The 19699-nt window shown below is 40.7% G+C and overlaps 1 protein-coding gene across 5 annotated transcripts in view; it reads right to left on the bottom strand.

The window, feature by feature from the left end:
• The window catches only part of LOC308139276 (unconventional myosin-XVIIIa-like), a 61526-nt gene extending 43424 nt beyond the window's left edge, over positions 1-18102 (bottom strand). The window contains exons 1-18 of one of the 5 annotated variants that reach the window (XM_080508655.1): positions 17957-18102; positions 16968-16991; positions 15079-16032; positions 12503-12592; positions 12280-12351; positions 11589-11615; positions 10429-10488; positions 9503-9590; positions 8986-9092; positions 8720-8896; positions 8426-8636; positions 8041-8183; positions 7756-7856; positions 7552-7615; positions 7299-7443; positions 4437-4607; positions 3451-3541; positions 2760-2952 (exon numbers count right to left, since the gene is read on the bottom strand). In XM_080508655.1, coding sequence (XP_080364781.1) covers positions 2760-2952; positions 3451-3541; positions 4437-4607; positions 7299-7443; positions 7552-7615; positions 7756-7856; positions 8041-8183; positions 8426-8636; positions 8720-8896; positions 8986-9092; positions 9503-9590; positions 10429-10488; positions 11589-11615; positions 12280-12351; positions 12503-12592; positions 15079-15921 — 2583 coding nt within the window. In that variant the 5' untranslated portion in view covers positions 15922-16032; positions 16968-16991; positions 17957-18102. Of the gene's footprint in view, positions 1-2759; positions 2953-3450; positions 3542-4436; positions 4608-7298; positions 7444-7551; positions 7616-7755; positions 7857-8040; positions 8184-8425; positions 8637-8719; positions 8897-8985; positions 9093-9502; positions 9591-10428; positions 10489-11588; positions 11616-12279; positions 12352-12502; positions 12593-15078; positions 16280-16967; positions 16992-17956 lie in introns of those variants that run through there. The other 4 variants (XM_080508657.1, XM_080508658.1, XM_080508656.1 and 1 more) reach the window with 4 other exon arrangements.
• Positions 18103-19699: the final 1597 nt, after the last annotated feature.

The following is a 19699-nucleotide window of genomic DNA, read 5'->3' as shown; positions in this document are numbered from 1 at the left end:
GGAGGGAAAAAAAATGAAAATGACAGACTCTTTGATGACATGATGTGATGATGCAAAATTTGTGAAAAAGACCATTTTCTTCAGGAGATATGAGCAGGGCTGACTCGCGTAGAGTGAAAATAAAAGAGAGTGAAAAAATAAATGCACATTTTTGAGTTTCAAAGTAATTCTGGGTCTGGAATACATTTTGGGATGCTGGGCAGTTTACAGACCTGGGTTAATATTCTCTCGTGGCCCCGTATTATAGTTTCTAATTTTAGATTTCTAGTATCTATCAAAAGGCACTGTTCTGCTGTAAGTGCACCTACGAGGAAGAAAGGCTGTGTAACCGCTTCTTTGAGGAGCCAGCGAAGTCTTTGAGAGGATCTGGTTCATGTATATGACACGTTAATGGTCTAAAAAAGAATCCCAAGGTTGTGGGGATATAGTTTCAGGTCAGAAGGGAAAGAAAAGACCTTCTATCATTGAACATTGCTGACTGACACAAAATCCAACACCAATCTGATCCTGCACAGCCATGAGCTCTCAGTCATAACCTGAAACGTTATCCTCACTCCTGGAAAGTGAATGTGAACTTTGCAATCTGGAAAACTGGAGACAGAGAGATGAAAAAGCAAATCAGATTAATGGAAATTATGGAATAGAATGGAATTAATTTTATGGGCAATAGGGGATTGTGAAGCAAAATGCTACACATTTAGGAATCGAACTTTCTGATTTTTCTTTCTATATGTACATAGTATCCTTGAGGTTAATGACTAATGACAAACAACTGAATAAATTGTATGACTTCTTTTTTAAATGTTAAAACTCCTTAACAAGAAAGTTTTTGGTTTGTTTGTTTTTAGTCATGATAAAAAAAAGAAGTAATAAAAGAAGTCTGAAGCTAATTTGTTTAAAGAAACAACATATTTTTGACCCTAAATGTCAAATTTAAGAATTATCTAAAAATATCCATTCATTTCAGTTCTAAGCTTCCATACACACACCTGCCAAACTGACATCCACGTTCAAAAAAATAACTCTTAACACAATACCAGCAACACCTTTTACTTGGTATGGATCCCAATAACAAAATGCTTTAACCAGAGTTCATTAAAAAGTTGCCAAATAGACTACTATGTGCTGTCTTGATCTTTAACCAATTGTACCATATCAGTGCCACAGTCCAATGAAATGCATTTGAAGATAATTGGTGACTCTAAAATTGCCTGCAGGTGTGAATGTGGGTGGTTTCCCATCTCTGGGTTTGTGCTGCGATGAACTGGGAGCCTGCCTTCGCCCATCGTCAGCTGGAATTGGCTGCAGCCGTTGGATAAATCAGCACTGAATAGAGATGATATATGTAAAATGCTTTAAAAAAAATAACTAATGTTAATTTAATAGATTCAGGACTATTTCTTTGATACTAGTCAAAAAGTCTTTCCAGCTCAAGCAAAATGTGAAAGCGCTCGGAAGAATTATAATTGGAAATAATGTCACGGGTTAAAAAAAATATTCATATACGATGTGTGTAATATTCATATTACAAGCAAATAAAAGCCTAAACAAATCTATTAAAAGACAAAGATGTATTTATTAAAACAAGTTTTTTTTTTCCTATAGGTAAATGCAAGTGCTTCCAGATTTAATTACTGTCACAGACAACATCATTTCTGGAGTAAAGTGAAAATTAATTCACTGAATTACCTTTTGCCTGAGCAAAACATGCATGCAGCAGCTCACAGTGACAAAGTGCAGGCTGCAGTCGAGATGGTCGAGAATGCTGGCAGCGTTAATAGTCTGGCCGTGACAGATGCCACAGTTCGAGCTACCTCTGTGTGCGTGTGTGTGAGTGCCCTAAATGATTTTTGTTCTATGCTGTGGAGACTCAATGTGCGGAAGAAACACAAATGCAATCCAAACAGCTCCGGCACTCAACTGCATTTAATTCAAAGATAGAAAGATAGAAGCCTGTTGTGCCTGTGTCACAGTTTAACCTGCCTGTCACTGTCATTGTTAGCACCGTGTGCTGCTTTAAATGAGTTTGACCCAGTTTACAATGACAGTTTCGCAGCTTCTTTTATTTTTTCGAGATGTACTGACAAGAGAGAATTACACCACACACATTTAAGCAATGCTTCATTTCACTCCAATTCCCTTTCTCCCAGGCAGAGGACGTGGGCGGGAAAGTGGGTGGGAAATCCCAGGATCCTTGTTCACAGTATTAAAAGTAATGTGATCGGGACTTCTGCTTAACTTTAATATGCCGAGTTTTTATTAAACGTAGCATCCCTGAGATTAGAGTTGGGAATCAAGCACAAAAGATAAACCTCTGTTATTTGTGGTTAAATGTCTTGAAACCTGGGTGATGTGACTATGTCCTATTATTATGGTCCGGCGTTGCTTGAAAGAGCTCAGAGGGCCGGAGAAGAATGGCTGCTTCATCAGGGAGCAACAAGCTGGTGTGCGGCTGGGCGTGTCTCCCAAAGGCAGCTCTGAGTGACTTTACTTTGATCTCAGCAGAAGAGGGGAAGACTGGCATCACTAATGAGAAGGTCTAACGCACAAACTGCGTTGGCTTGTCACAGCTTGTGACAGGTGGGACGGATAGTGCATCTGATGTATGAACACATGCGCTATTGGAGTTGATGTATCTGAGAGCAAAGTGTCAGACGGGAGGGGTGAGGGAGAGGTGGAGGAACGGCAGCAAGAGGATGGAGAGACAACGAGGAAGGCGCGTATGTACGCACAGCACAGAATCCTTCACATGTCCGTACCTCTTTGTATCTCTCCAACTCCTGAACAAAGGTGCGCTGGTAGAAGAGGGTCTGCAGACGTTCCTGAGTGTAGTTGTAGCACAAGTCTTCAAAGGTTGCGCCGCACTCACGCTTAGCCAGCCTGGGGTTTTGGAAGCCCGGTGTGTCCACAATGAGCAGAGAGCAGAGGGAGTGCTGGCTGGACTTCAAAGCCCTTATGCACACAAAGCAAACGTACACACACACACACACACACACACACACACACACACGCACATGTAAACATTAGCATTACCATAATATAGACAAGTTTTAAGTGATTATATACACACACTGGATAACCCTTAACTTTGACTTTATTCCCTTCCCCCTGCTACCTTGGCCATAACCTCACTCAGTCCAATTATTTTCTATATTTCCAAACTATAAAAGATAGAGTGCCCTTTTATACCCCTAAACTACCCATTAAACCCCTTTAAAACCAACAGTTAGGAAGCCTGTTTACGTGCTGATAAATTGCAGTGACATAAAATTGCTTGCAAGATGCCAAGATTTAAAAAGATGTCAGAAATGTCAAGATACACTGAAAGGGAAGGCGTTAAAAGTATGTATAAGGTAACGATACGTCAACATTATGTAATGATGTTGGCAAAACCATGACACTTTCAACTCAAAGTGTGCAAAAGCATCAATAAATTGCAGGAATACCCACCGGTTTATTAAAGAAATGAGGATAGTGAAGAGTTCTGAATAAAGCCCAGATGCCATGGCCTCTAAACACTCCATGGCTGTAGATTTGGATGCTGATACGAGAAGCAGGAAGACAGAAACCATTTCAGCCACTTTAAAACATCTCTATCATTAAAAAAAAAAAAAAAAAAAAAGGCATGGGAACAAGTAAAACTGAAAAAAAAAAAAGTATCAGTGTATTCGAGTTTGAAAGTAAGGCAATGGTCCCAGTATTTGCTTCTATACAAAAGCTAATGAACATCACGCTTGAGCATATTACACCCTGAAGCATTCGTTATAAAAACTAGGTCGGAAATGTTCATTGTGAAGCAGTGTCATTCAGGACTCAGGTGTTTTGGAACTGGTCAGATCAAACAGCGCACACTCATGTCTGTGCCCTGCAGCTATGGCCACCTGTTAAGCTCATCTAATTCATTCCGCCGCCTCACAAAATAGTGAGTTGACGTTGTTCGGGGGATATTCTCATGTCTCTCAACACTTGTCTGTGTCTGTACATTTATGCGTGATGGGAGGTATGGGAAAGGTGAAGCAAGGGTCATTTCTGTCCGTCGGCTTTGTGACAGACTTTTAACTGTATCTTCACGCCCTTCAGAATGAGTTGCAGCCTTGATGGAAGTCAGAGACGCTGCACATGTGAAAAATCAATGTGAGGCAATTATGATTTCAAGGACAACGAATGAAGAGTGGACCCAAAATTGCTTGTTCCGACGTAGTGTGTGTACTTATCTGTCAATAGCCATTGTAAAGCTGTGGTATTCATTACCAAGATAAGCCTTACTTTCTCCTGTGCATGCAATTTCCCCCAGGTGATGAGCAGAGGCATATGCATAAACGTGTGAAAACAGAGTGAGAGGGACAAAGGGAGAAAATGTGGGGGGTTGTAGGAGGGGGGGGATTATAGAGAAAGAAGAGGGAATGGTATGTTGGTAAATGTAGAGTGGAGAGTACCTGCATCTGCTGTGCCGTTTTCGTCAGAAGCCTGGCGGATGGTGCTGGTTCTGGGCAGGGTGCCCTTGGCCTGGTGCTTGAAGATGGAGGAGGAGAGCTCCTCCAGGGTGCAACCCAGCAGGTAGGCTGCCTTTTGGGCCCACTCATGACGTGCAAATTGTTTCCTGCCAGCTGAGACACGTGCATGAAAACCTCCATTAGCCCTTCTGCCAACTATTCCAGGCACACGGTCGCTTTGTGACAACACTGTCTGTGACAGGGTAGGATTATGTCTGTGGTCAAGCCGACACTGACACAGCTGACGACAGCACGCACTAAAAGCATCTTCAATAACATAGGGAGTTTTGAGTATTCTTGGCTTTTGTTAGGAAACAGACTCTGCCACTTTCTTTTTCAAGGATAAGCCTCTATTGTTTCAAACTGAAAACATGTCTATTAAGTTGAAGTGATAATTGCTTCCTTTATCTCCTCCAGAATGAAAGCAAAACTTATCATTAGGCGACACAATTAATTTATTTACAAAAAGACCTCCGTTGGGAAACACAAGTTTCCCCTTAATCTTGTGGCAGAGTGATGGAAGCATGCAGATATGACTGCAAACTGCAGTTTTAATCCACCATGAAGTGGTATCTTTTAAGACTTAAGAGAGAAACTGGGGGATTTTGCCGAAAGAATGGCGGTCTCAATCTGTTTCATCAGGGCTGCAGAAGCCTTCCACACTTCTCATGAAGATAAGGACGGTTGTAATGACAAGCAAAGGCATTCACATATTTTGCTTTGATAGATATTCAGCACCACAATTATTCAAATTACACTCAAACATCTAAAATTGAAGACTCAACTTGCCAAAATAACTTAATATGACTAAATGAAACAAGTCTTGAAGATTAAAAACTGCGTGTACAGTGCTTTTCACTGATAAATGCCCTAACTCAGAATGTGGTAAGCTTCCTTCTGTCTTTGCTTGTTAGATATAAGTGTTGACAGTACAGTATGCAGACAACAGCCATTTCATTTTATGTGGTGGCCTTTGATGAGTTGTGGGAGATCATTGCTGCCCTCTAGTGCTACATAACAAAGCTGCACAGTCAATGGACATCTTTTATGTACTCTTTAATATTTCATGTGATAGCCAATACACAGACTTGGCTCTGAACACAAATGTATTTTTTCCCGGTGTCGAGTATTCCCATAAATAACTATATAATATTCCATCAGACTTGGAGACTGAATCAAATTACCCTCAATGTGTCGACTCATAGTGTTCAACACTTCTTTCATGATGCATTGCTTCCTCTGTGTTTATTCAATGGGAAGACAACACATTTTGATTTCAATTTACCCTACATTTAAGAATCGAACTCAAATTCTTCAGCCACAATACAGACATGTATTCATTGACGCTTTTTTTTTTTCAATCTTTCCCTGGATGGTGTTGTACCACCATGAAAACTATTGGTAGCCATCTGGAGAGATCACTGAAAATAATTTGGCAAGATAATCCGCACAAGTGTCTGGCAATTACACTGCAGCCAGGGAGAGAAGAGTGAATAAACATATTACAAACACAGGGCAACTATGATTGCTGCTGTGTTCGCGATTTGTTCCTTGATTATTATTGTGATGTGAAGTTAATTGATTTGCATTGCAGAGACAATCAGATAAAAATATTTTTGAAAGCAATGCTTCCAGATCAAAAGTGATCTTGACGTGTATTATCATACAGATATAGCTTTGAGAGATAATAGTAAAAAAGAAATTAAAAAACAAAACAATATGAGGAATTTCAAATTGTCTAAATAGCACAAAAGAAGTCACTATCATATGTAAATAAAGTCACATTTTTAAAAATAATAAGAAAAAAAACAACTTTCGACTTCTTTTTGAAAAGAACTTTAAAAACATTAATCACTCCAGCCTTGAAAAGCCTAAGGGGTCCGTCACAACTGGGAATAGAATATGAGTAATACTTACCTCACCAATAATAAAGAATCCCTGTGACAACTTCAACCCTTACAAAAGGTGGATATCTAATTTTGAAATGAAAGTCAAGCACTGATGAGAAATAGTTGCTACTTTGAAAGAAAATGAAAATATTGAGTTTTGTTTCATCATGCAAATGACTTCAGACAAAAAAAAAAAATCTTTGTTTGTGAAAACTGCTGCTCTCATTATCCCCGTGAAGTATTATTATGAAGAAAAGTGTTTGTCAAGTTTCCAGTTAAAATCCGGTTTCTTCATGCTTGAGTTGCAAATATGTATATAGACAATTATGCTAACTAGTGGTTTTTGGACAGGCTTACAAAAACAGTACTTTTTTAAATGTAATTTGTTCAGTCAGTTAGTAATTTACCAGGTAAACCTCAGCAAAATGCATGTCCAATACAAAAATCTCTTCACCTACAGCCTCTAACTGCTAAGGCAGGATAAATCTGTGGTGTCAAGAGATTTCAATTGGTTTATGTCAGTGTTACCACCTGAACCTTTCTGTAATAGCCTCTTTTTTTTTTTCATTTTGAGCTGAAGATCAGTGTGTCTCAGCCCGACAGCTTGTGCACTGAGCAACATCTTTTAAAGTACAGATGTATCACCGAGTTATGAGGATTACATCTGTCTTGCATCACACAGAAAAAAGTAACCAACTGTAAGATAATGAAAGCTTGGTATCTGTCGGATTACATGACGTATTATTAAAACATCTTTTGGATAACACGGGTAAGTTTTATCATTGTACGACAGAGTGAGGGATGACATTTTGCATCTTTGTTACTGGTAGGTGTTCTCTTATAAATACCAATATCAGAGCCAATCAATGCCGCTGCCAAAGAAAAGCAAACCATTCAGTGTGTTCAGCAATCTCACCCTTGGTTGCTCCTGCAGCCCCAAGATGGTAGATGGCCCCGAGAATGAGCCAGAAGGCTCTCTGCTCATCAGCACTGATCCCCAAAACCTTCATGGCTGCTTGCAGCTTGGAAAACTGCTGAGAGGCCCGCTGCTTATCCTCCGCCTGGCAGATTTATAGGGCAGCACTTTAGCTTGGTAATCACTAAAAGCAATATTATTTCCATTTAAAACAAAAAAACAGAGAAGGCGCTCATTAAAAAGTAGAATTTACCTTATTTTGTGGCATGATGGCAAATGCATTGTTTTCGGCAAAGTGGTTGAGGTGCAGCTCAGTTCTGATGTAGAATCAAAAACAACACAAAATACACTTAAGTCTACGTGAAATAGAGGAACTTGGCAACATTCTTGGAGAAACTGCAATAAATCCTGAGCAAAACTGAAGGAAACTGTTTTTTTTTTTTTTTTTAATCCTGACCTCAGAGAGCTGTCCACTCCAGCCATCAGGTAGTAAAAGACATTAAACGTGGACTCGCCCTCTGGTCTTCTTGTAACCCTTGTTTTCTCCAGAAGCATGGTCTGCAAAGGTTCAACACAACAGGATATTCAAACAAGAAGAGTAGCATCATTATTGGCAACACAAGCAAGCATAAAAACCAAACTTGTTTGGGTCCAATTTCTGACTGATGTCTGAGATGAATCCAGGAACAAATGAGGGAGGGACTAAGCAGATTTTAGACCCATGAATGTGTGTTTAGTGTACCTGGACAGAAGCGGACGTCACCAGACCGGCCTGATCGAAGTCCAAGGAAACAATATGGGAGAAACGACTAGCGTTTCCATTCATACAAGTGGACGCATTTCCAAAAGCCTCCAAAACCGAATAGACAGCCTGCCATTTTTCCACTACAAAGAAATGGTATTTTAGGCATATTCAAATTGAGCATTTCAAGTATAATCAAGTATAATATGAAAAAATCAATCAATCAATTAAAAAAAAAGTGCTATTCGTACAGTGTTAATTTGAGGGGATGAGCTTGTCTGGAGTGGCATCAAGGGGAAACAATGCAGACTCTGTGCCACAACCTTTAATTCTATCAGTGGCAAAGAGTACAATGTTGATCTAAAGTGTATTGCTTTCAACCTACTGGAGAAGGACTTGTTAGTGCTCCCAGCTATGGTAACAAGATACTGGATGACGTGTTGACAGTTGGTAGTCTTGCCACTCCCACTCTTGCCCAGCAAGACAATGGACTGATCCTGGCGAGTGGTGAGGAGGCTCCTGTAAGCAGCTTGTGCCATGCTGTAAATATGAGGGGCCGTGTCCTCCCTCCTGCAGCCCTTGAACATTTGCATCACCTGCAGAGAAGACAAAAAAAATGACTATTGTTTCACATAATCCACTCATCTATGAAAGTCCACAAACACGGGCTGCGGTCTACCTTCTCCGAATACATCGACGGGGCACTGATGGGGTTGAGGACCACCATGTTGGGCCCAGCATGGGTGTGCACTAGGTTGCTGCCATAGCGCTGCCGAAGCGAGTGCATCACGCTTGACTCGTTCAGGTACTGCAGGGAGGCCAGGTCCTCCACTCGGTCAAACACTGGAGGGTTTGCCTAGAGTTCAAAGTCAGACACGGACACACGTTCTCGCCCGGTGTCATCCGTAATTGATGAGGTTCAGAGTTGATGTGATGATTAAATACCTTCTCTACATCATCTTCATCCACATCCAATAAAGATCCATCACTCTCCAGGCGGATTTTCACCTTCCCCTCTGGCAGACTGCCTGTCTCTGTCTTCAGGAGAGTTGCTGCATCACCGCAAAAGTGTGGAGTTAATTTATTGTGACACAAGATCTCGACCTGAGTGCAAAAGCTTCATCTTATCTTGCATACCTGATAAGAAGTGGCACTTTTAATAATGGTAGCAACTTATTAAAATCGTCGCATATCGAAACACATAGGTTAGTTAAATTTTATACAGGCTGAAGCCGTGACATCTACTAAGATGCTCTCTTTTGAAATTAGCAAAGAAGTTTTCTAACCTTTAAAGACCCATTTCTATCATTATATGTATAAATGTCACTCAGAAACAAATATATCAGCACTGGCAGGGGAGAGACTTGAGAGTGTGTTTTGATGTACTCCATAACAGATGGCATAATTTTCTTTCAGCTTGTCATTATGCATGCAGAGTTTTAAACAAAGGTGTTGCACTAACCCAAGGAAAAGCCATCCTTGTGGACCAGCCATACTTTTTCTGTGTTATACCAGACTCTTTCTGCTGCTATCTGCTCATCAGTTTTTCCCTGTGAGGAGAAATTAAAAGCCAGAATAAGGAAAGGTTGGATTCTCACATTATAAAATTTAAATGACTGCAGACAAAAATATTTATATAGCACAAGCGGATTTCAGTTCATTGGATCGAAGGCTTCTGCAGGTGTGGAAACATGTATGATTGGTAAAAGCTGGCATGCTTTCATATTCCACTACCTGCATTTACGTCTATTACATCAGCAGCACTTCGCAGGACAACCGGAGTTCCCATGACTCCCCTTTTAATGCACTTTTCAGAACTTGTAGAGTGTTCATTGAAAGCTCACCGGGAGTGCATGAAATATATTCACTCTAAAGGTATCACAGATGGGAGGTGAGGTGGGGGTCCCTCATCACAACCAGTTCCATCACACAAATACACAAAGAATAAATGACTTTCATGTACTGCAGAGGAAAAAGTACTTTTACATATGGCATATGGTGAAATCAGTAGAAGTAGGTCTCGTCGCTGGGAAGTGTCACGCAGTGCTATATACGGTCCCAGCCACATGAGACATACATTGAAGTTAACATACCAAATGTTCAATCACTGCACCAAAATTGCCCGTTTTGTTTGTTCTCTTCTGTAACGTGAGGCCAACCCACAGTTAAGTGATAAGCAGTGATTCTGAGAGGAGTTTCTCCTGTCTTACCCAGGGAAACGTCAAGAAGGACGACTATGGCTTGAATCCTGGGCAGGGTAGTGATTGTCTCACAATTTAACAGAGTCATTCTAACACACTCCGACACTCGGTTGCTGCACACATCACTCTAAAACCGGGAGAGAGGGGGTGTAATCAGAATTACAAGCAGTCAGTGTGATACTCAGACCTTAGACGCAGCCGAGTGTGCAGCCTGAAGGATGGCCACAGGGTCCTCGACGAGTTTGGACTGTAGAAACGGAGCAGCAGAAGAAAAATGAATTGTGTTGTTAAATTTGACACATACATTCAAAAATTGAAGTTTCAATTTCAAAATTGAGATATTGTAATACAAGGCATTGTAAAAAAAAAAAAAAAAAAAGATTTCAAGCGGTTATGATTAAAAAGTAAATTTTAGACAGTACAGCAAATAAACCAAGTGCAGTCCAACCAAACAATAAAACTCCAATCAACAAGACAATCGACACATTTCTGTAATTCATCACAAATCAGTGTGATTATCAATGCATTGATGAGTTCATGAATGAGTAGCAAAAAAAAAAAAAACAGATGTCAAAGGTATGTTTACAATTCAAGTTGAACATAGCAATATAAATTCAGACAACCACAAAGTGTGTGCAACAGCATTGAGGGGTGCCAATAGCGAAATAGTATTCCACAAATACAAAAAGTAAATCTGAATATTGTCATTGCATGCAAAATCAGTTGTTCACATGACCAATGCTTTCCAGATATGTGCAAGGCATTTTAGAGGTTGTTAAACAATACATGTATCTACAGTATAACAAGCATATAAGCAAAAGTATTATTATCATTGTACAACTGGAGGGTACATTAGGTCCACTGTAGATAAGATCTAACTCTGGTATAATTTGTATTGTTAAGATCTCCTGAAAGACCAAGAATATAGCAGGTACTATAATAATACAAAGCTGCATATCGATAAATAACATAAAAGACAAAATATTAAAAGTAATGTGGATATTAACTAAGCAGGTGAATAAAGGCTAATGACTTAACTAGAATAGTCCTAAGTTGAGAAAATAGCATCCCATAACATCCGCATCCAGGTACCATAAATCACCACCAATATTTCATCCAAACTCCAATATGATATGAGGCTCTGGGACATAATATCAGCATAAAATCCATATAGACCCATCCTCATTCCTGACCTCAGCCTGAACCCAGTAAAAGTGTGGGAACAAAGTCCAGCAGACGTGCACATACAAAATAGGGCATTGAGGGGTCAGTAGAAGAAAACAGGCTTAGATTCCTGCACTCGACAACCAAGGGAGTGCACCGAGCGAACGGTCGAGCAGGCTGTACCTGAGAGGATTTGCGGCCTCTGGCACGCTAGCCATGCAAACAGCAAAGACGACAGTGGCAAGTCAGGATCCAGTGACCCACAGAAAAGCAGAGACAGATACACAGGACGTGAATTGAAAAAACAGGAGATCAGAGTGAAAGGGGGGGGGGGGGGGGGGGGGGAGTGTGCTAGACCTTGAGCGAAATCAGTTACAATTCAGAGCCATACTATTCAACATTAGCAATATTGTCACACAGTGTCACAGTCTACCATTAGACAGCATGTACTTCTCTGGATATAATCTAATTGATGCTATTGAATGACTGCAAAGAAAGTACTGCCCTGACACTAAGCATATGCAGTTTAATGGTAAACAAGTCATCTGCAAGAGGAAAATAAATCATGCCAATTCTCATTCTAAAACAAACATTTGCAACCAACTAATCAATTCACTGGCCTTCAGTGTTTACTCAAATCTAGCTCTTATCGCCTGAAAGCTTTTATGTTCTAACGCAATTCTTAAAGATGTCCACAACCTATGACTCCAAACATTTCTCATATCTATATAATTTTCTGATTTCTTCTTTTTGAAGATTTTTTTTTCCTTCCTTCCACTGGAGATGCAAAACGTCAAGCTCGTCTCAGGGTAGGCCATCAGAAAGAATGGCAGATGCAACAAATATGCAAGCTGATGCAGAAAATAAAAGTTACATCATTGTCATTGGCAGCGAAGATCCTCTTCACGCGCTTGTAGTCTTCTTCAGAGGGAATCAGCTCTGGGACCTACAGTTGGATATCAGGGCAATTTGGTGGCCACAAGCTAAAACGTCCTGTGATTGTCGACTTTAGGCAAATGAAACGTTTAATGGAGGGTTTTTTTTTAAAGATGTCTTATCATTGTGAATGTGAGTAAACAGACAAGATGAACACACACCTGTTGACTGGGTGAAGACTGGGAATGGAGCAGAGCAACAGGAGACGGTTTGTCATTGGAAACCACAGTGGGACCACCAATCTCCTTTACCTTTGTACAGCATGTGAAAACATTCACAGACACACATGCACACATGGAGATGAAATTAGCATGAGAAGATGATGATGACAATGAAGACGGCAGTCATTTGAGTTCTAACCTGGTCAATTTTCTTTTAACTCAAGATTTAATTTTACACATCCAACCAACCATCTTTATAGGATGTTTGCCGACTTCTCTTCTAATTTAATTTTCCAGTTTATTCAATCAGGAAATGGGTGATGGAAATTACTTTTGTAGAAAATTGGATCATTAGGAGTTGCAGCAAATGAATCAAGGCGTTTGTCAGTAATTTCTTCAAGGTAATGAAATGAAGATGTGCTCATGAGTAAGCTCAAGAACTCCCACTGGTGGGAAGAAACAATACACCAGAACAATGTCAAATAAGTACTCCCTAAAAGAGAAATCGTTCAATACAGCCAAATTATATTTCTTACTGATGCACGTTATGGCTTTCTCGCAGGTAAAACCAAAACAGTCTCTTTCCTTAGTCAAGTATAAAGAGTTACAAAAAACATCTTTAATGCAGCATATGTTGTATACAAATCTGTTTAATATTGACCAAGGAGGACATATTTGTAGATGTGTTGATTTATGTGGCTCGTGACAATGTTGTTTTTCCATTTATGGCCGTAACAAGAACATTCCCAAGTCAGAAGTGGCAAAAATCTATCTGAGATCCCAGTTTTATGAAGACACTATTATTTAGCACCATCTCGACAAAACTCCACAAAGACTCTGAAAGTAGCATCTTAAAATATATAATTAGAGCTTTAATAGCGAAGCCTGAATCAATTCAGTTCTTTTCCATATCTGCTACTGTTGGTATCAAAGTTATGTTGGACTCCAGTGCTTCCAAACTTATTTTCAATCAATGAGAGATGGTCACATTGATTGCCACTTTCCCAATAAAAACCATGTTTGGGTTTTTTGTATCTCTTGGCTTGTTTAGTTTTGTTCGGTCTCATTGGTACCCCCTAGCTGAGGATTGCAACATAATTTGGGGGCTCGGCTTAAGAAGTTGAAAACATATGGCTTTTATTGCGCTTTTGCGATATCTCATTGTGGTGGCACAGTGGCAGTTGGCCTCTGCAATTCTAAATTTTTTGTTAGTTTTGCTTGCGGCCTTTTGTACTGTGTGTTATCTTTTGTGCGTTTGTTAGCTTTGTGGACAGTTTTACAACTTTCTTTATGAAATGGTCAAAATTTGAATTAACTCCACTGTCATAAAGACAATAATACAAATTCTGCATGCATTGATTTCTTTTTCCTGAGACAATTCCGGCGGAGCTTTGCTTTGGCTAAGGTCTGGTTTGGCTAAGGTTGTTTGAGCCTCAGGATGCCAAATTGTCTTTGTGGCACAATTCTATCTCCTGTGAGGACAAGAAAGCAAATTCACAACACAAAGCTCTAGAGATGCACAGTCTGAATAACATTTCTGAGCCGAGCTGACATATTGTTCCCGTCCTCAATATTCAAAAACTAAATATCTCCCTTGAGCAGTGAAAACCACATCCTTCAGCTAAAATACCAGGTGAGTATCTCCAAAAACAAATCCTATGCTGCACAGCCAAAAGAACCAATGGTTTGCCAGACTTCATGGACATCTGCTGATACATTTTTCAGAGAGCCTTCTGACAGACTGAATGCCAAAGAAACTAAATTGCAGCAGCGACAAACTGTACGAACCAAAGTGACATATTCCACACCCAACCACCTAATATCACTACTTTATTTAACCAAGGGCCACATAGGAATGCACTGTGTAAAGTGCAAAACAATTAAAAATTAAATGAAAACATGCTGCTAATATAAACATCAAGTTAATTCATAAAAACTGAAATGAGTGTGCCTGAAGGATCCTGCCTCACTGTTAAGAGTCTTGAACAAGAATGGATGTTAAATCAATATCTTTGCTTTCCAAAAATATCATTTGGACACTCAAAACTCTTCCTGGTCCTTTGAAAAACACCCTAAAAAGATCCTTAAAGCTCCTGCCTCAGTGGTCCAAGGCGGACAGAACACAACTTCACAACCCTCTGGCTCCAGAGAGTGACAGTAATGAGTCACAGCTCGGTGCTCAAAGACAACTTCAGCTGACCACACTCCCTGGGTGCAGACCATGAGCAGAGCCTTTATTGCCTACTGATGAAGTCTGATCATGAGTTGGAGCATGCACCCTGCTTTTCACTTATTAGATGGAGCTCTGGTATTTGAAGTTTCTGTCAGGGCTTAAGAGCAACTTTTACTCGAGACAAAATGACCAGAGGTTGTTCAGAGGATTTTGTTAATGAAAAAAAGATGGGATGTAGTTTAAATCCAATGCCAGTTGTGAAATTTCACAATCCATCTTCAAATTCAGGAGTAGAACTTGCGTTGTAAAAGTGGGAGTTGTTAATAGTAATGTCTGTGTTGTTATTACAAGCCACGCTCCACCCACTGTTAGGTTACAAACATGCACTTTTTACACACAGTACCTTTAGAGCTGACTGCCGAGGCTTTGGGATGAACCCTGCAGGGGGACCTAGGGGATCTGCCTTAGGGGCAGGGATGAACCCTGGAGGTCTTGCAAGAGCATTCTGCTTTGGGGGGACAGGACTAGGTTTTCTGGCAGGGATAAAACCAGGAGGAGGCGACAACAGGTTCTGTTTGGGAGCTGGGATGAAACCAGAAGGTGGGGCCAGTGGGTTGGGTTTTGGAGCGGGGATGAAACCAGATGGTGGGGCCAGTGGGTCGGGTTTTGGAGCTGGGATAAAACCGGCAGGTCGGGCGAGGGGGTTTTGTCTTGGAGCAGGGATGAAACCAGCAGGTGGGGCTAAAGGGTCGGGCTTTGGAGCCGGGATGAAACCAGCAGGCCGGGTCAAAGAGTTGGGGTTTGATGCAGGTATGAACCCGGCTGGAGGAGTGAAAGGATTAGACTGTTGTGGCGCAGGCTTTGTAGAACTGGACAGAGATGAGACCTCCCCTTGCTTATCCATAGTGGATTGCTCCTCCTCTTCCTCTACACTTCCCTTCTCCTCCTCCACGTTCACTTCTTCTTTCATGTCTTCTTTGCGGTCCTGGGTGCGAGTGCGAGGCCGGTGTTCTTTGGTTCTACTTCGACCCATCAGACTGGTCAGGCCCATGGATAGATCATCCTTCTCCTCTCCGGGGGCTTTGGTTTTCTTGAGCACAGAGTCCACAGCAGATGTAGATGCAGTGGTTTGGTTCTGCTCCTCCGTCCCAGCAGGAATCACACGTCGAACAACTCTTCTGACCACCCTCACCACCTTTTTACCACTAGAGCTCTGCTCCTGTCCGGGATCGTCGGGTCCACCCATGGTAATGTTACTACTGGAATCCTCAGCCGGTGATGCTGTTGACTGTGGACCACTGGCTGTGTCTATTCCAGGTTTAGTAACTGTCTGGGGCTGACTACTGTCTACATCAGACTGTACACAAACAGAGCAAGGTAGAAGATGGTGTTGATTATTTTCACAGATCTTAAACCCACCAGTCCATTTAATTTATAGAATAAGGCCATTTAATTCAACATTTTAATTTGAAACTCTGACCGACTCTTAATAATATCTCATAATATCTGATAAGATGAAAAAAGGAAAAGTCTATCAGGCAATGTTTTGTTTGTATGATGAGCATGCAGAAGGCTGCACAAGTGCCAGTTTGTTCCACACAATATAAAACAGTTGGTGGCAGTAAATGCCAACAAACACAGCTGCTGATGAAGGCCGGGAGGAATAACACTAAGAAATGATGAAGATGAGTCATAATTTAGAGCAATGATTATCAAAGTGTAGGGTATACCTCTCCTGTGTGGTGCCAATGAACTTTAGGGAAGAAATGGACGAGAAAATATCATAAGCTACATTCACATATGGTAAATTTTCATTTTAATGGACTGGCTTTGTTATTCCACTGGCACAGTATTATTTTCCAATAAATTCTTGTTTTTTTTTTAGGGCGATACAAAATGAATTTTAAAAAAAATAGAAATGTATGTAGTACTTTTGTATGGAAGACAAAGTCAGTGGCATTTTCTTTGTATCATTTTGAAATTGATCACATTTTACAATTATTTGTGGAGTTGGAAATAAATTCTGTAATCACAAGACATTTAACTGAGATAAAGATGCTCTATATCAAGGATATGCTGTAATAGTGTAGTTAAGAAGGATCACCACGTCCTAAGATAAATACCAGCTCAAGCCCCATCAGCTGACACAGTCATCACCTATTCCAACGGTCACGAGCTAATGTCAGAGGACCATTTAGCTTATGACCCATGGTGATAATCATTAGCCTGCGCAACAAAACTGTTTGTACCATGAGAACAACTGTCCAAACACATGCATCTGAAGGGACTTACATCTGCCTTGTTCTCAACTTTAACCTGCACAAGAGGGAGCAAAATAAAACACAATAAAACCAGATGCCAATGCCAGAGATGTTCGTCATTAAAATGAATACACATTGTACAAATTCAACAAACAAACAAGATGCAAATGGACAGAAACACTAAAACAAGACTTCCCTTTTGCTCCCAGAAAGAAAAACGTGATTTGTACGCCATGATGACAGGCCAGAAGTCATGGATTAAGCTGGACGACGCGGTGGATAAATATATGGAACGATGAGAGAGAAATAAAGGTGGAGAGAGAAAGAGCCAAAGAAAGGAGGATGTGCGGTGCTGAGCGATGAAGAATGGCAATTTAGAGGCGACACTGTGAACTTGTTTTCTGCACACAACAGGCCAAACACCAACAGGGCAGTGGGGCCATGCAGCACTGAGGATAAAACATATGGACAACATAATGAAATGAACAATTGCTTTCATCACACGGCAGCAGACCAAACATGAACACTGCAAACACTAGCGAACCATCCCCATCTGCAGTAGTCTTCTAATTTTCTGTTAAACATTTGCTCGATATCAAAAAACTATGCTTTAGCTTGAACACCATAGTGATTTGTTTTTTTTTTCCCAATGATTCCACAAAATCAATCAGGTAACTATATAGAAATGGCAGAACTGACTACAAGCAATCACAACAGAAATATACCACTTGGGAAATCACAGAACACTAATGATCAACTGTTCATCAAGTATTTCAACTATTTCACCAACTTTAACTCACTGAGAAGCCACTGTGAGTGGCGCCACAGCATGTTTCACCGTCTCTAGCTCTGCTTTCATCAGAGTCCACTCCTATAAATAGTTTCAGCAGCAAAGGAGGCCATTCTGAGTACGCCATCAGAGCCCTAATGGAAGTGCTAAGCAGAGCATGTACACCCTGAGCCGACCACTCTTCTCACCCCACACACACACACAGTCCACCAGAGGCCCGAGCCCATTACCTTCTCTGTGGGCCTGGTTAACCTTCCAATCTTCACTCTGTCACTGGAACAGTGCAGTCAAAGCCAAGGCAGGGTAAGACCTAGGGTCTGCTAGAAGTGCACACACGCACCAGCCCTGAGAAAGAGAGAGAGACGGACGGAGGGCAACCTCGAGGGGGAGGCGGGTTTACAGCCAGTCCAGCACAGAAAAGTTGTGATCTGAGAAGAGGAAGGGGGGTAATGTGAGAGGGGCTGTGCATAGAGATAGAAGAGGGACAGCTGCTGAAAATCAGGGGGGGTATAAATAGAATTTGCAAAGCCACATCAGTTGCCAGAGCCACTTCTTCCTACAACTCTCATCTCCTGGTGGCAGGAAATGAAAAAAAGGAGTCTTCCTCATTCGATATAATTTAGATTTGTCCAACTAGCCATTTAATGTGAAATTATAAATTGAAGAAAACACAAAACTATAACAAAGTAAATAAGGTTGGTAGTTGACCTAAAAGTGTAAGCAATCAATGTACACATCAGGATGGTTATAGTTTAGTAGTCTTATATGTATAGGACTCCTAAAACAAATTTGTTTACGTGAAGCTGCAAACATCCTGAATATTTAAAATCAGCATCATGCCCTTTGCACCACAAGAGGGAGCTATACAGCAATGAATTGACTCCTGCAGTTCACTGAAGATTCGGCTTTGGCACACCATACTGACCTACATTCAAGTCGTTGCATTGTTCAGTGGCAACCCCAAATAAGAGTGCAACACTGGGTAGTTGTTGTAGACAAAGCACAAATAATACACGTTTCATGTTGATGTTTATCAAAGTGAACATCAATGGCTTTTAAGCATTTCAAAGTTAGGCAGAAGCTTGTGAAATATCAGTTAACGATCAGACCATTGTGCAAATCAAAGTAAGACACTTCTGACATTTGAAATTAAAAATCTGGTAAACTGCGGTGAAACCAGTTGGGTTCAAATATAATCTTGGAAGGGTGGGTTGCCTTGGAGAAGGCATTTAGTTTACTTATGTCATGGATTGTTGTCACACAAGGAAAACACGAGAGTGTGGCAACTGGCTTGACTAGGCAACGTTGGACAAATCAAAACAACCATTCTCCTGTGCATAGTTACAGTGAGAGTGTTTCGTTTTGGGCTACCACATTCAGGATCACCACATATAAAAGCATCCAGCAGAATACTGTCACGCAAAATCAAAGCGTTTACTGCTTCACAAACAGAGAAACAATTATAAAGCATCTTCTCCTTGTGCTAAGCTCAGACGTTTTGCAGAGCAAGATCTATTCAAACATGTCGCCTGGCTGGTCTATGTAGCACAGACTGCTAATCCCGGAGTCTGGTGCTGGGACACAGCAATGTGTCAACTGTTTGTCTACACATGGTTAGTGCACACCAAAGATTAAGAGCTGTGTGCGCTAAAGACATGGCTGATTCTGACCCACATAACTCCTCCATACTATCAAATCTGCTTAAATCACATTATGAATTGTTGTGCACCAGATACTAAGTATTAAATACCTTCATTTACATATGATCTACACAACTCTTTTTGGATTTTGAGAAATTATAATGTTGCGTTTACTGTAAAAACTGAAAATGGGTTATTTGATTTGCTTGATGTCTGTGTTTGAGTTTTTTCCTTTTTTTAAATGCAGAGAGACAGAGAGAAATGGAGATTTGACAGGCATTCATGCCTTTGGCAGCTCAGAGCACAGAGGAATCATGGGACATCACATTCTGA

This window comes from Blennius ocellaris (assembly GCF_963422515.1).
Source record: "Blennius ocellaris genome assembly, chromosome: 14".
In the NCBI taxonomy this organism is placed as follows: Eukaryota; Metazoa; Chordata; class Actinopteri; order Blenniiformes; family Blenniidae; genus Blennius; species Blennius ocellaris.
Note: the sequence above shows the minus strand (reverse complement) of the source record. Positions and strands in the feature narration are given on the sequence as shown.